This window comes from Corvus kubaryi, unplaced genomic scaffold (genome assembly GCF_017639235.1).
Source record: "Corvus kubaryi isolate FWS band 111438036 unplaced genomic scaffold, C.kubaryi_AGA036_p1.0 37312, whole genome shotgun sequence".
NCBI lineage: Eukaryota > Metazoa > Chordata > Aves > Passeriformes > Corvidae > Corvus > Corvus kubaryi.
Window position 1 is genome coordinate 3247301 of NW_024581098.1, and position 13447 is coordinate 3260747.

Genomic DNA, 13447 nt, shown 5'->3' on the forward strand with positions numbered 1-13447 from the left:
TTGTAGTCTCCTTACTTGTGAGAAATATATCATATCCAGCAGATGCTTCCCTTGTTCCTTCCCAGACCACAGCAGCCTTGTATTTAAAGCAGGCAAGATACCGGCAGTGATGCAGCTTCCTGATAAAGCTAATCCTTACAGTCCCCAAGTAGATGTGTTGCAGATGTGTCCAGTTCAAACAGATGGGAAGGAAAACAAAGTAAAAATACAAAATACACTTGAAAAAATATACCAGATTGTAAAGATGAATGTTTCAGATGATCAAAGACATGGAACAAGTAATGGTGTTTCTGATAATTCTAGTTTAATGTCTCTTGGCAGAAATTGACACTGTGGATCTGCAGCAGTTCCCAGCTATTGTCGTGGAGAAAATGATAAAAGCTTTAAAACTGAATTCCAGAGAAGCCAGGCTGCGATTTCCTAGACTGCTCCAAATAATTGAAAGATATCCAGCAGAGACATTGGGTCTAGTGACACAAGAGGTTAGTTGCTTCAATTTTTCTGGCAGCAAATGTTGCTGTAAATCAAATTTTAAAGGTGGGGGTGGAGGTTGGATACATAGAGAGGTTAGACTGGTAAGTTTTGCTTCAGGGAAATCAGATAAATTTTATCCCATCATTGTTCCTTGTCTTTTCTGTAACTTGCTGAGTAATTCATATGGACAGAAAAGTTTTTCTTAAAAGTTCAAATTTTTGTCATTATTCTGATTCCAAATGTTAGTTTGAGAGTTGCTGGAGAACAACTCTGGTATGTTTTGGGGTTTTTTTCCTTCAGAACAATATAAATGAGCTGATAAAGGTGGTTAGTATTAGGGTGAGGAATGTATCTTATTCCTGTAGGCTGAGTTTCCTGTATGCAGGAAGCCAACAGCTTTTCCAGACTCATTCCATGTCTCCCACCTTTCCCAGTCCTCCTTCACTTCAGAGGTTACTACCTCTGAAGCTTTGTCTTCCTTTGTATTTCCCACTTCCTTCCTTCCTTCCTTCCTTCCTTCCTTCTACAACCTGACTTTCCACTGGCATTCCATGGCAGGATACCATGAGCCTTCCCTGCTGCCATGGGGCAGATAAGCTGAGACCTTCTCTGTGACTCATGCTTGTTCCTGCCTTGGCCTGCATGCCTTTTCAAGCCAGTGTCATTGTGCTGCTGCTCCCAGAGCAACAGGCCCTGTCAGAGAAGGAACTCAAGTGAGACAGAAACTCGGGTTAGTTATCCCAAGGAACTGGGAAAATAGAAGAAATGACTGAGGTGCATAAGGCGTGTCCGCAGTGAAACACCAATAGTTCAAACAGAACCTGACACCTGGTCCAGTTGACAAATCTCACCCAGAAAGGGAGTTCACCAGGCATTTATGTATCCTATCCTCTGTCTTTCCATGAGATAAATACTGGCAATCTAATAATAAATTCTATTAGCAATTCTTAAAGCTGAACAGAGGACAAAACTGTGATAGGAGTTTCAGTTTTCCCCTTCCTGGCATTTTTTACTCAAATCGGGACTTCAACCCAATGGTGAATTCCTTCAGACTTTTGAGTTGTTTGTATGTGATGATGAAAAATAATTGTATTGCATCCAGAGACAAAGGCCACAAGTTTGAGTGTAAAGCCTCATATTGATCAACAAGCTGCAAATCTTTATAATGGAAAACCTATTAAGCAGCAGCGGTGGTGGTAGTAGTAGTGATAGTAATAATCAAATCTGTGCTTCATCGGAGGATGTTTTGCACCCCTAGTTGACATTCTCTGTTTCCTTTTCATGTTTCTCCCTGTCAGGCTGCACCATGGAGCAGTTTCATTTGTTTGCTATGTTTGGTGCTTTTGAGGAGGACCAAAGTTGAAAGCAGTGTCTGTTTTTGCAGCTTTCTTCGGTTCCCTGTTGGCAGTTCATCGGTTGGATTAGCCAGATGATGGCACTACTGGACAAGGATGAAGCAGTAGCTGTACAACATACTGTTGAAGAGATTGCAAATACCTATCCCCAGGCACTCATCTACCCTTTCATGATCAGCAGTGAAAGTTACTGCTTCAAAGATACTGCAGCTGGTTGCAAGAACAAGGAGTTTGTAGAGAGGTGAATTTGCAATTGGAGTAGCTCTTTTGTATGTTTTTTATTCAGGAGTGGACAGATTTATTTATTTTTCCTATGCAAACTCTTTTCTTCAGTGAGCACGAGAAATATTAGAGGGTGGTCTTGAGTTTTCATTTAAAGGCACAGAGAAATGCAAGACATCAGCTCTGTCAGTGTCAGGCATACTCAGGTTGGTGGCATGAATACTTTATGAAGTGTTGGATGCATATAGTACCCAGGCTGTTGGAAGTTAGAAGTTTTCCAAGATAAAACAAAAAGACCAAAGAGAGGCAACCCGTTTTTCCTTGTAATTCTGTGGTATTGAACATTTACAATCTTTCTAATACCAAGAGGAAGCAGGTATGTTTAAATAGAATAGATGCTCCTGCCAGACTTCAGAGAGGGCAGTGAAATGGATGCATGTTATCTTGGGGAATGCAGCTCTTGGCAGTGGTGTTCTCTGCTTTTTCAGTACGCAACATGCAGTTTCTCCTACAAGCCTTCCCTTGCCCATTTTGCCATGAAGTGACACTTGAGTTAATCCCCAGGCAAAAATCAGTTTCTATCACACAATGCTGTAGAACTACATTTTGGGTGTCTTTTTGCCTTTTTCTCAAGTTTGATACATTTGCTGAATAAATTTTTGCTTAAAATAAAAATATAGTCTTGTGTTTCACAGACAGTATCACCCTTCAATAACTGTCATGACAGGGTGTATAGTCTGGTCAATGCCTGTGTCTGTTTCAAGCATGCTTTCCACTCACCAAGTTCCTATTTTCATAGTGGGACATACAATTAAATAATTGGGAGTTGTGTGGCATGTTTAGTCAACATATAAACAGTCATGCAGCCCAAGAGGGAATTCTGAGGGAGTCTCACCTGCCTACACCTGAATTATTTTACCAGATTCTTGTATACAGCAGACAGTCCAGATCATTGCTTATCTGCAGGCGAGGTGGTGATAGTTCCTGTTGCATTGTGATGCATTTTTCTCTTCTTTTAAAGGATCAAGAATAAGTTGGATAGAGGAGGAGTAGTTCAAGATTTTGTTCACTCCCTGGAGCAGCTCTCTAATCCTGTAATGATTTTCAAGGTAAAGTTTTTTTTTCCCCCTTTCCCCTTCATTCTTCTCCCTCTGTTCAAGAGCAAGTGCTGGGTGGAGCCTGACACCGTTCAGTTTGACACCACAGCCACAGGAAGTGGTTCAACTCAGCACCAGCACATGATGATGATGGTGATGTCAGGGTGCTGTCAGCAGCTTTCACTGGTGATGGGCTCCCTCCTTTGTGCCAGTTGGATGTTCTGCTTCAGCCCTTTTCAGCTTTTCCCTTCAGGGTCTATGCCCTGCCCTGCAGTCAGTGTTTCTTAATCATTCTGAAAGCCTTACAGAATTATCATTTGTGGCCATCTTCATAATTTTGGACTACTTGTGTTCTTATGCCCTTTTCCTGCTGGGCATCCTGTCTACGTTCTGACTTGTTTGTCCAAAGGATTCTTGCCCTGTGTTTGGTGCCACTCCTGGCCCCACAAAGGCTTTCTTAGTTAGCACTAAACACTATGGTAGTAAACATAATTATTGTAATAAAGTAGAAACATTTTATCAAGACACAGAATGAAAGGAAAATATTTCCACAGTCTTTTGGTTGCTCTTTTTGTTGTCAAAAGACACATAATAGTTGACTACTATTAAATACAGTAACCCCAGTGCAATCTGAGTGGTTTACTGAAAAGCAAGGGTCACTAAATCTTTTCTCAGTACTCATCTGTTTTCTTCTCTTTGCAGGATTGGACTGAGGATGTCAAAAATGAATTGTCAAAACCTCAGAGAAACAAAAAGAAGCTTAAGGAAATGTATGAAAGAATGTACAGGAATTTGGGAAATTTGGACGCTCCTGGCCTTGGATTGACGAGGAAAAGGTTTATTCAGGTATATGAGGTTCCTGAGTAGCGTTGACATCATGTGCTTTTGTAGAAGACAATAGAAAGTCAAAAGATCACAGCTTTTACAGGTGCTGCAGGACTTGATGAGACTTGATCAAGTCAGGAGTACAGGACTGGGATTTCTTTTCTAGAAGCCATGGAGTTAACATAGTTCACTTTCCTCTTCTAACTGCCCTACAGGAATAAATGTTCTTAGGGAGTTTTGCTGTATTATACTACTCGAATTTGCTGCCAATACAAGGTTACTTAGGGTAAGTAATACAGAAGAGTTACAACTATGAAGAATTATAGAGAAGACTTTACAAAACTGACTGAGTTCTAAAGTGGTGAAAATCAGTGTAGAAAATGAAGTAACACGTGTGGCAAGAAAATTTAATTACCCTAGTATCACATAGAAATTCTTTGGGGTTTAGCTGACTATTGCAATTCAAGAACAAAATCTTGATTTGTGGTAGTTCTTTGAAAACATCAGCTGTGAATACTCAAGGGCAGTCAAGAAAGAAAAGTGAATGTTCATCATTCTTAAGAACAGAGAGCTGAACATGGATTTGTACATTGGCATAGCAGCCTTCCCTGACTCTTGCTTCTTGAATGTTGTAGTCCTTGTCTGCAGTATTCTCAACACAGATATAGTAAAATTGGATGAGGTTCAAAGTGGCAAGAATAATCAGAGGTACAGAGTAACCACTGCGTAAGCAACTTTAGCATTCCTCCAGTTGGAAAAGATGCAATGATGCCAGGTACAATAAAGCTCTTAACATCAGTCCCATGGTTGGACTTGGTGAACTTAAAAGTCTTTTCCAACCCTAACAATTCTGTGATTCTATCGGGAGTGCCAAACATGAAGTAAATACTCTATGGAAGTGGCAGGTTCAGACCAGTGAGAAGTGTTTCCTCATTCAGTACACACTTAAGTGCTGAACTCCTGCTGCAGGCTATTACAGGTGCTTTCATGGGTTCAAATAGCAAGCAGGCCAGTAGCACGGAGAGGGGGAAATGCTTTGAGAGCTTTTACATACAAATGCACACTTCCTGGTCCAGAAAGCCCTGAGCTGCAAATTGCTGAGGCCAGGAGAGTGATACTCCTGTAGAAAGAGCATCCTGACTGCTTGCACTCTATGTGCATAGCCCCGTGGCCAGGGCGGGGTGCATCCAGCTCTCTCCCATGTGGCCATCCTTATGTCACATTAGCGTTAGATAAACTAACCTGGGTATTTGTAGGGAGATTCCTTCCCCATGAGCGGGAAAGGTGGAGGATGAGAGTAAGGTGGAGTCGGGAGGAGGTGAGGTGATAATGAAGCAGAAAGGGTAATTGGGAGTTGAGGGGCACACTAGCCCTTTGAATGTGTTGCTGTGAGATAAGATGGGACTTTGATGATAATGACTTTAAACTTAAGAGCAGGGGATAAGAATGTGCAGGATGTGCCGGTGTCAGGGTGGGGGGTAGGGAGAGGGGAGCAGCTATATAGGGTGCATGCACAGCAAGGGACATGGCAGGCATAAGCACAAAGGCTGTTTGGGTGATTTGTGTGCCCACACAAAAAAATCCATGGCTCTTTAAGAAGCTGAAATGTGCAGTAGTAGAGGATACCGAAAGAAGAGCAAGAGACATGCTAGAGAGGGATATCAGGGTTGTTCCTCTCTGTTAAAGGGAAGAGGGAGAGCAGTATTCCTGCAGAGAGTAGCTTCAGAAGAGAGTCAAGGTGATGATGCACAGGCTCTGAATTCTTTGCTTTCACAATGCATTATTATGAAGAAACAAAATGTGCTGTGAGAATAACTGTATCGTTTCTAGTGTTCTTGCTGGGGAAAAAAAGTTGTCTCTCTTGACTAACACATAAAATTGCTCTACTATGTGCAATACTTCAGGCTCATAATCTGGAAATAGATTTAAGGGATAAAGGTGTTTTTGACTGTAGCAGTCTCCTCAAAAGGATAATGTTTTTTGTATTTTCATTTACTGCAGTGAAATAGCTGTGTTTTCACAGCTTGGGAGAAAAATGATCAGGCATTAAAAAAACGTATCTTTCCAGGTCCAAGAAGAAACATTTGGTTTTTCTAGAACCTTGAATTCTGAACACAGGAAGTCAACTCAGTTAACTATTTGTAGATAATGCTTACTTTGTTTATTGAATGGGCCTATGTGAAATGACTTTGCACTTTTCCTTTATCAGGATATTTCAAATACTTTTAAATATGAGTTTATACATTTTATGTCCAAAATTATTGCTCGGCAGTAATAAATCCATGGATAATAAATCCGATAGTAAATAAAACATCTAAAACATTTCACAGAATCACAGAATGGTTTGGGTTGGAAGGGAACTTAAAGACCATCTGGTTTCCACACCCCTGCCATGGGCAGGGGCAGCTCCCACTAGACCAGGTTGTTCAGGGCCCCATCCAACTTGGCCTTGAACACTTCAGGGATGGGGCATCTACAACTTCTCTGGGCAGCCTGTTCTGGTTTATATTAAGAATTTCTTCCTGATATCTAAGCGAGCTGTGTGTGTAGATAGGAAGGTACTGTTTTGGTGCTCTTAGGTGGTGTCTAGCACTGTGTAAACAGGATTCCTTTCTATAAATGATTGTTAGGCTTTTGGGAAGGACCTGGATGATCATTTTGGCAAAGGTGGTTCAGAACTGTTGAATATGAAGATAAGTGACTTTGGTGAGATTGCAACGTCTCTCCACTCAAAAATGAGCAAAACCCATAAGGAACCTGGGAACCTCAGAGAATGTTCACCATGGATGAGTGAATTCAAAGCTGAGTTCTTGAGGAATGAACTAGAGGTTCCTGGTAAGTTCCCCTTCAGTGTTGATAGTGAACTGTCCCTTACAAGAAAGTTGCTGCTCTTGAGCTTTATTTCTTGTATGGGCTATATGGCCCTTCTTTCTGGCTTTATGCCTTATCTGGCCTTACTTGAAATAATTCTGTTCACTCATTATCTCTTAAATCTGTTCTTAAACTGTAGTCCTGATTTTTAAAATTGTATTCAAGCTTGTATCTCTTACCTAAGAATTTAGTATTTTTCTAAAGGCCTGACTCCAGGAAATCTGAATATAAATCTGTGTTTAAATTTAGTTCAAAAAAGGTTGTGTCTTCTGAAACCATCAAGAGGTCAATTCTAAGAGATAAGGAAAGGGTATCAGTAATTCACAGATGAAAATCATACTATGTGTATGTTGGATCTTTTTTACACATGTAAAAGTATTTTCTTCTCAGTTGTCATTCTACCAGTTTGACAAAACATTTGGATGGGTGTTCTGGTGTTAAACACACTTTAAAATAACATCAGTTTATGTAACTTTTTTCTAATTTTTTTTTTCCACTATCACTTCAGGTCAGTATGATGGAAAAGGGAAGCCACTGCCAGAGTACCATGCAAAAATCTCTGGATTTGATGAACGGGTATGTTTTTAAGATTGAGTCAAAATCCTATGTAGTATAAATCTGTGTCCATATTCCAACTGAAGAATTTGGCAGTAGCAGGGTTGTTGCTTGTTTACACATCTTGCAGCATACAAAGGAAGGGCTGCAAGTGGGCATTTGTTTTCCTAGTATAATTGAGTAAATTGATTATGTCATCTAGGAATGACAGATATGCTTAATGCCAGTGGTGATTCTGTAAGACCAAGTCTTCTGTCACAAATATTCTGCTTTTTCCTGTCTTTTTCCAAGGTAAGTGTAATGGAATCCTTGAGGAAGCCAAAACGTATAACAATCCGAGGCAGCGATGAGCAGGAGTATCCTTTTCTTGTCAAAGGTGGTGAAGACCTGCGACAAGACCAGCGCATTGAGCAGCTCTTTGATGTAATGAACATTATCCTTTCCCAGGATGCTGCATGTAGCCAAAGAAACATGCAGTTAAAAACTTACCAGGTCATCCCCATGACAACAAGGTAGGCGTTTATCTTGAAGGGACAGAAATCTTTATATTAACATCTATTACTTTTGGGATGTTGGAAAGTGAGAATTTTGTGTGCCAGGTTCAGATTGAGAGTGTTTTGTGCCTTGGCTTAATTTATCTTTTTTCCTTTTCCTTTTAAACAACATTGAAATTGCTTTGTCTGGAAAGTGTTTTTCAGAGTATATTTAAATCGGTAGCTGTTAACCTTCTTTTAGTAGGCACTAGAATGTGTTGCTTTCCATTTGTGGTGTTCCTCTAAAGTTCAGCTCTGAGCTACTTGTTCTTATCTCTGAATTACTTTGTTCCAGACTGGGACTCATCAAGTGGCTGGAAAATACCTGTACCTTAAAAGAATTCCTTAAAAATAGTATGTCTGAAGAGGAAGATACCAGCTATTACAGGTGACGCTTGGTTTAGCTGTCTGCTCTAACAGAGCATTACTAATGGGGTTTTGGATAACTGACGGTCTTGTGGCAGGATTTTCTTTTTTCTTTTCTCTTTTTTTCTTCTTTTTTTTTTTATTAAGTAGTGAAATAAAAGCACTTATAAGCAAGGAGGCAGTTTGTACTTCCTGACCCAAATTAGTAATTGGCAACTGTTTGTTTAATGAGTGCCATTGTACCTGGAATATCCTCCACCCAGCTTGTTTAAACAAGCGGCTTATAATTATAATCATGTGTGACGTCATTATCATCATCATTTCCTTATCAGCAGATTGATTTTACAAGCAGAGGATTTTGATCTCTTGATTTGATCAGGCAGGAAATGGACTTAGGTCAATAGGGGGCAGGGGAAGGGAATAGAGACAGAGCTGTTCAGAACCTGAGTTCAGCAGTGAGTCAGTGATGGGGGCTGGAAATTGGCAGCAAATGCACAGAACACGACTGTAAAAGAGCACTCTCTCTGGCTTGATACAAATGCTGGGTTTGAATAAATTATATTGCTTTCTCATGATTGTAATTGGAGGTTGAATATTTGTAAAATTGATTTAATTCTAGCATTTCAGCCTAGTTCTGTCCTGGAATTTAGAAATGTGGTTTAATTTACCAATGTGGTTCTTAGTTACATAATCTTTGTTTGGGTTTGCCTGAGTGTTGTTGTCACCATTTGTTTTTACTGGTTAACATTTATGGGGCAGGTTGGAGGAAACTCCAGCATGGAGGTTGGACTCCAAAGAGTCTTTATTTCTATGGTTATTGGATTTGTGAGCGGTTTAGGAACTGCTACAGTTCCTGCATTACTGCTGTCTGATTCACTGTTGTGAACAGCAGTGGTATTACATTGATCTCAATTCACTGAGTGGGAAAGTGAAGGAGGACTCACATGGAACCATCTCGTGAGGGGAGGAAATTTATAGTATGTTCAATGTGGAAGATCCCCATACGTTATTCAGTCAAGACAATTAAGTTATTTTATATTGAGCTATGGTTAAGTGACAGCACTCACAAAGGAAAATTTTGGTTGGGGTGGGGGGAACAACTTCCTGAATTTTTGAAATACTTTTCTTTAACCCAAGGTGATGGGCTACAGTCTATAACTGATAAGTGCTTCTTAAATGGAAATGGCATTCTCTATCTCAAAACATGCTTTGGAAGGAAGAGAGAAGGCAGCTGCTCTGCTAAGTTGCTGCCTCTCTGGAATAGAAGTTTAATGTCTGATGCATTTAGTTAAGATGGGAGAAAAATACCAAATTATTCCATAAGCAGTGCAACTGATGAATACTGGCTTCTCATGGATTAATACCCTAAGTTCAAGCACCCATTCATTCCTCCTCTCTCGTGCACGCTGAGAAGATACCACTGCCTTCCTGCATTCCCTGCCCATTTGGGTGGACAAAGGGCAGCATGTACTGTGGTAGACCACATAAGGCTTCTCAAAGGCTACAAGGGCAGTGTCAAAATTACCTTTTCCTCCCTGGAAAAATTATTTTGGACCTTTCTTCTGGAGGCAGCATCTAATTTTCACAGTACCTATTGACAAATTAACACCAGTGAGATGTCTAATCTGTCAGATATGACTGAAGTGTGTTCAAAGGTGGGGGGGAAGGAGATGGATGGATCAGCCTATACTCTGACTGCAAAAACTTCATTTCCATAGCAAGGCTAAAATTAATGTAGGCTGTAGCTTCCCGACTCTTCCTTTGCATAAAAATCTCATGGGTTAGAGCGGCACACAACCTGTGGGTAATCAAATAGAAAATAGATACAGGGAAATCATCAGTGCTTTTCTTCTTTTTGTCCCTAGCCCAAGAGGACCTCGTGCTGCCTATTCTGAGTGGCTGTCCAGGATGGGTGGGAAAGCACAGGGCATCATCTCTCGATACCATGCTATGTACAGGTGGGTTTCAAAAGAGAACTGCATGTGAAATGTAGAAACTAGAATGTGCACACATGCAGAGTTGTAGAAATTCCAGGAAAAAAGTATGATCTGCATTATAATATGGTGGCTAGATCTGATTTTTGCTCATTTTACTGCTTTCTCTTACTGGAGATGCTGTGCAAAATTCCTCTTGCCAAAAATCCTACCAGAGCACAGGAATGCTTCCAGAAGCTTGCTCACTTCCTTTAGAAAGTGTCTAGAAGCAGATGCTGCTCTTCAACTTTATTTCCTAGGCATCTTGTTCCTGATTATGCAGTTAGGTAGGCTGCCTCAGAGCCCGAGCATCTGCTGGAGTTGGACAGAGAAAATCACCATGATTCACTGAGAATTTAAGAATATTTGGTGGTTTAGGTCCCAACTTGAGCATCCTCTCAGAGGAATTTCCACACCTACCTAGATCTAGCACTGTGGGTGGTGAAGTGAAGCATTCAGAGGAGCATTTATTAGCTCATAACGTGCAAATGTATTGCTTTTTAAAGCAAAACTTTGACTCGGTTAACTGAATTAATACTTTTATTCAGATCCAGAATGTCCTTTTAAAGTAATTCCCCATCACCCCCATTCATCTTCTGTCTGCTGCATCAAAGAGCTGTTCTCTAATTCTCAACTCTGCTCCTTTCAGAGGAAAGTAGACTGGAAGGAAAGCACCCAACACATTTCAGCTCTCACGAGCATTCAGAACTAGACATGGGCTAGGACAAAGCCTCCTTCCCCAAATCTGCATGGCATGAATGCCCTCAGCACCAGTTCTTCAGTTCTGTTGCTTCCCCTGTGCTGCACTACTTTCTAGTGTCAGTATGGCCTCAGCCTGTTGCTGAGAGATTTAACTGGGGCCTTAATTCCTCTGCTTGGAAGAGACTGTTCAGCCAGAAAGGACATGATGATATTGCTGTAATAAAACTCAACTCATCTACTTAATTTGGGGGAAAATACACAAAACTACATACTCTTTTGTATTTAGAAATGTCAGACTTGGAAATAACCCTTGTGAGAAAGAGAGGGGATGGGGCATTTGTAATATCAGATAAAATCTGGGGGATGAACTCTTCGTGGCTTTGCTGTACCATCTACTGGAGTAAGCACCGTACACTGCTGCCATCCTGGGCATATCTTGACTTTCAACATGCAGGGGGCTGTTATTTCAGCAGCTACCTTTATTTCTCCACTACTTTGCAGAAATGCCAACCGTACAGAAGCAGTCACGTCTTTCAGAAGCCGGGAGAGCAGCGTTCCAGAAGACCTGCTGCGGTAAGTGGCTGCTGATGGCTGCACATTGTGAAACAAATGTTGGTGTTTCTCTGCATTCAACAAGCCGAGTTCTGTTTTGTTAAGGCGAGCCTTTGTGAAAATGAGCACATCTCCCGAGGCCTTCCTCGCCCTGCGCTCCCATTTTGCCAGCTCTCACGCACTGATGTGCATCAGCCACTGGATACTTGGGATTGGAGACAGGCATCTGTCCAACTTCATGATTAACAAGGAGACAGGTGGCATGGTGGGAATAGACTTTGGATACGCTTTTGGTGCAGCCACACAGGTATTTGTTTCCAGCTAATTTGTTACAGCTTTTGCGTTTGTTATGTGCGATTACGCATGTGTTCTCTGTACTAAATTGGATGCTCTTCAGTTGCCATTGTTTTGGCGCAAAATAATCTTTACAACTTATTTCTAGTTAATTGAATACAATATCTGAGTCCAGATATACTCAGACAAGCAGTGAGCTATAGAACTCCACAGAGTCAATATGGTGGTGTTTTACACAGTTCAACCATGCTTTCAACCACTGTCACTGAATATTCATGACTAGCTTTGATGTCACAACTTGATTCAGTTCTACTTTTGCGCGTTATTTTCAGTTAAGTGACAAAGACAGTTTCAAACCTTAAAAAGAACAAAATATTCCCGTCTAATCCTTCTGTTCCAAGGCTTCTTACTTCTTGTTTTCTTTTGACTGCCCTTCCCCTTGGCTAGTTTTTGCGTGTGCCAGAGTTGATGCCCTTTCGCCTGACTCGCCAGTTTGTTAATCTGATGATGCCAGTGAAAGAGTGGGGACTCATTTACAGCGTGATGGTGCACGCCCTGAGGGCTTATCGTTCAGATCCAGACCTCCTCATCAGCACCATGGATGTATTCGTAAAAGAGCCTTCTTTGGACTGGAAGGTGGGGTTTTGTCCTCTTTCCTTTTTCTTCATGTGAAAATTCTTAAACTGTAATAAGAATAAAACTGATGAAAAAGGAAGTATTCCTTGAGGCTCACTCTCAGTACTCCTTTTATCTTTCTTGGTTTTATTAAGTTCTCAGAGAAACTGAACTTAAAAGTATTTTAAGTTTTAAGAAAGTGTTTTAAAATGACAGAATTCTATATTTATGCACAAAAAATAGTAGCATATGTCTGTGTTGTCGGTGTACTGCTCTTTATCTCTCATGATAATCCTAAAGATGTGGGCTACTCTTGATCACATTATGTCACTTACAGCACCAGCATAAATATTTTCAACTTCTTGCATTGAACCTCTTAAACTTACGTAACAGCACTGTATATATCGAACCAATAGTTACAGAGAAAAAAAAATCTGAAACTAGTTGCACTTCGGTAAGTTGAGTTGTAAATTAAGGTCACAGGCAAGTTAGATATTATCTCACTGCTTTGTCCTCCACTGCATCTGCAGTTAAGATACTGGCTTGACTTGCTATGATCTTCGTCTTAAAAGCCTTTTTTAAGTGTGTGATTTAGGATAAATAGGGCAAATTTGTTTTCTCCTTAGAACTTTGAACAAAGACAGCTGGCAAAAGGAGGCACGTGGATTAAGGAAATAAACACATCTGAAGTAAACTGGTACCCTTTGCAAAAAGTCAGCTATGTCAGAAGAAAGCTTACAGGTGCCAATCCAGCAATAATCACTTGGTAAGATGCTCTCCTTTTGCTTTAAACTGCTCCACTAAGAGCTTTGGAAGGCTCCTGTGTCAGATCTTGCTCCCTTTGGATAGAATGGTGCCTAGGAAAAGAGAAGAGACAGACAGGGCAAAATTTCAACAAACCCTCTGTCAGAATAATTTTGGTCCATGTACAATCTCTCTGAATCACCCTGCCAGCCAAAACACCAGATATCTCTCTGTGAGTTTTCTTGCTCCAACTCAGGCCTTCTGAGCAG

The 13447-nt window shown here is 40.7% G+C and overlaps 1 protein-coding gene across 2 annotated transcripts in view; it reads left to right on the forward strand.

Moving 5' to 3' along the window:
* Positions 1–13447, forward strand: part of PRKDC (protein kinase, DNA-activated, catalytic subunit) — an 82780-nt gene that overhangs the window by 68188 nt on the left and 1145 nt on the right. For both annotated transcript variants that reach the window (XM_042029047.1, XM_042029048.1), the window contains 13 exons: positions 322–482; positions 1859–2070; positions 3073–3160; positions 3851–3994; positions 6604–6808; positions 7353–7420; positions 7691–7911; positions 8228–8320; positions 10164–10256; positions 11475–11546; positions 11631–11832; positions 12267–12455; positions 13061–13200. In XM_042029047.1, coding sequence (XP_041884981.1) covers positions 322–482; positions 1859–2070; positions 3073–3160; positions 3851–3994; positions 6604–6808; positions 7353–7420; positions 7691–7911; positions 8228–8320; positions 10164–10256; positions 11475–11546; positions 11631–11832; positions 12267–12455; positions 13061–13200 — 1888 coding nt within the window. The remainder of the gene's footprint in view (positions 1–321; positions 483–1858; positions 2071–3072; positions 3161–3850; positions 3995–6603; positions 6809–7352; positions 7421–7690; positions 7912–8227; positions 8321–10163; positions 10257–11474; positions 11547–11630; positions 11833–12266; positions 12456–13060; positions 13201–13447) is intronic.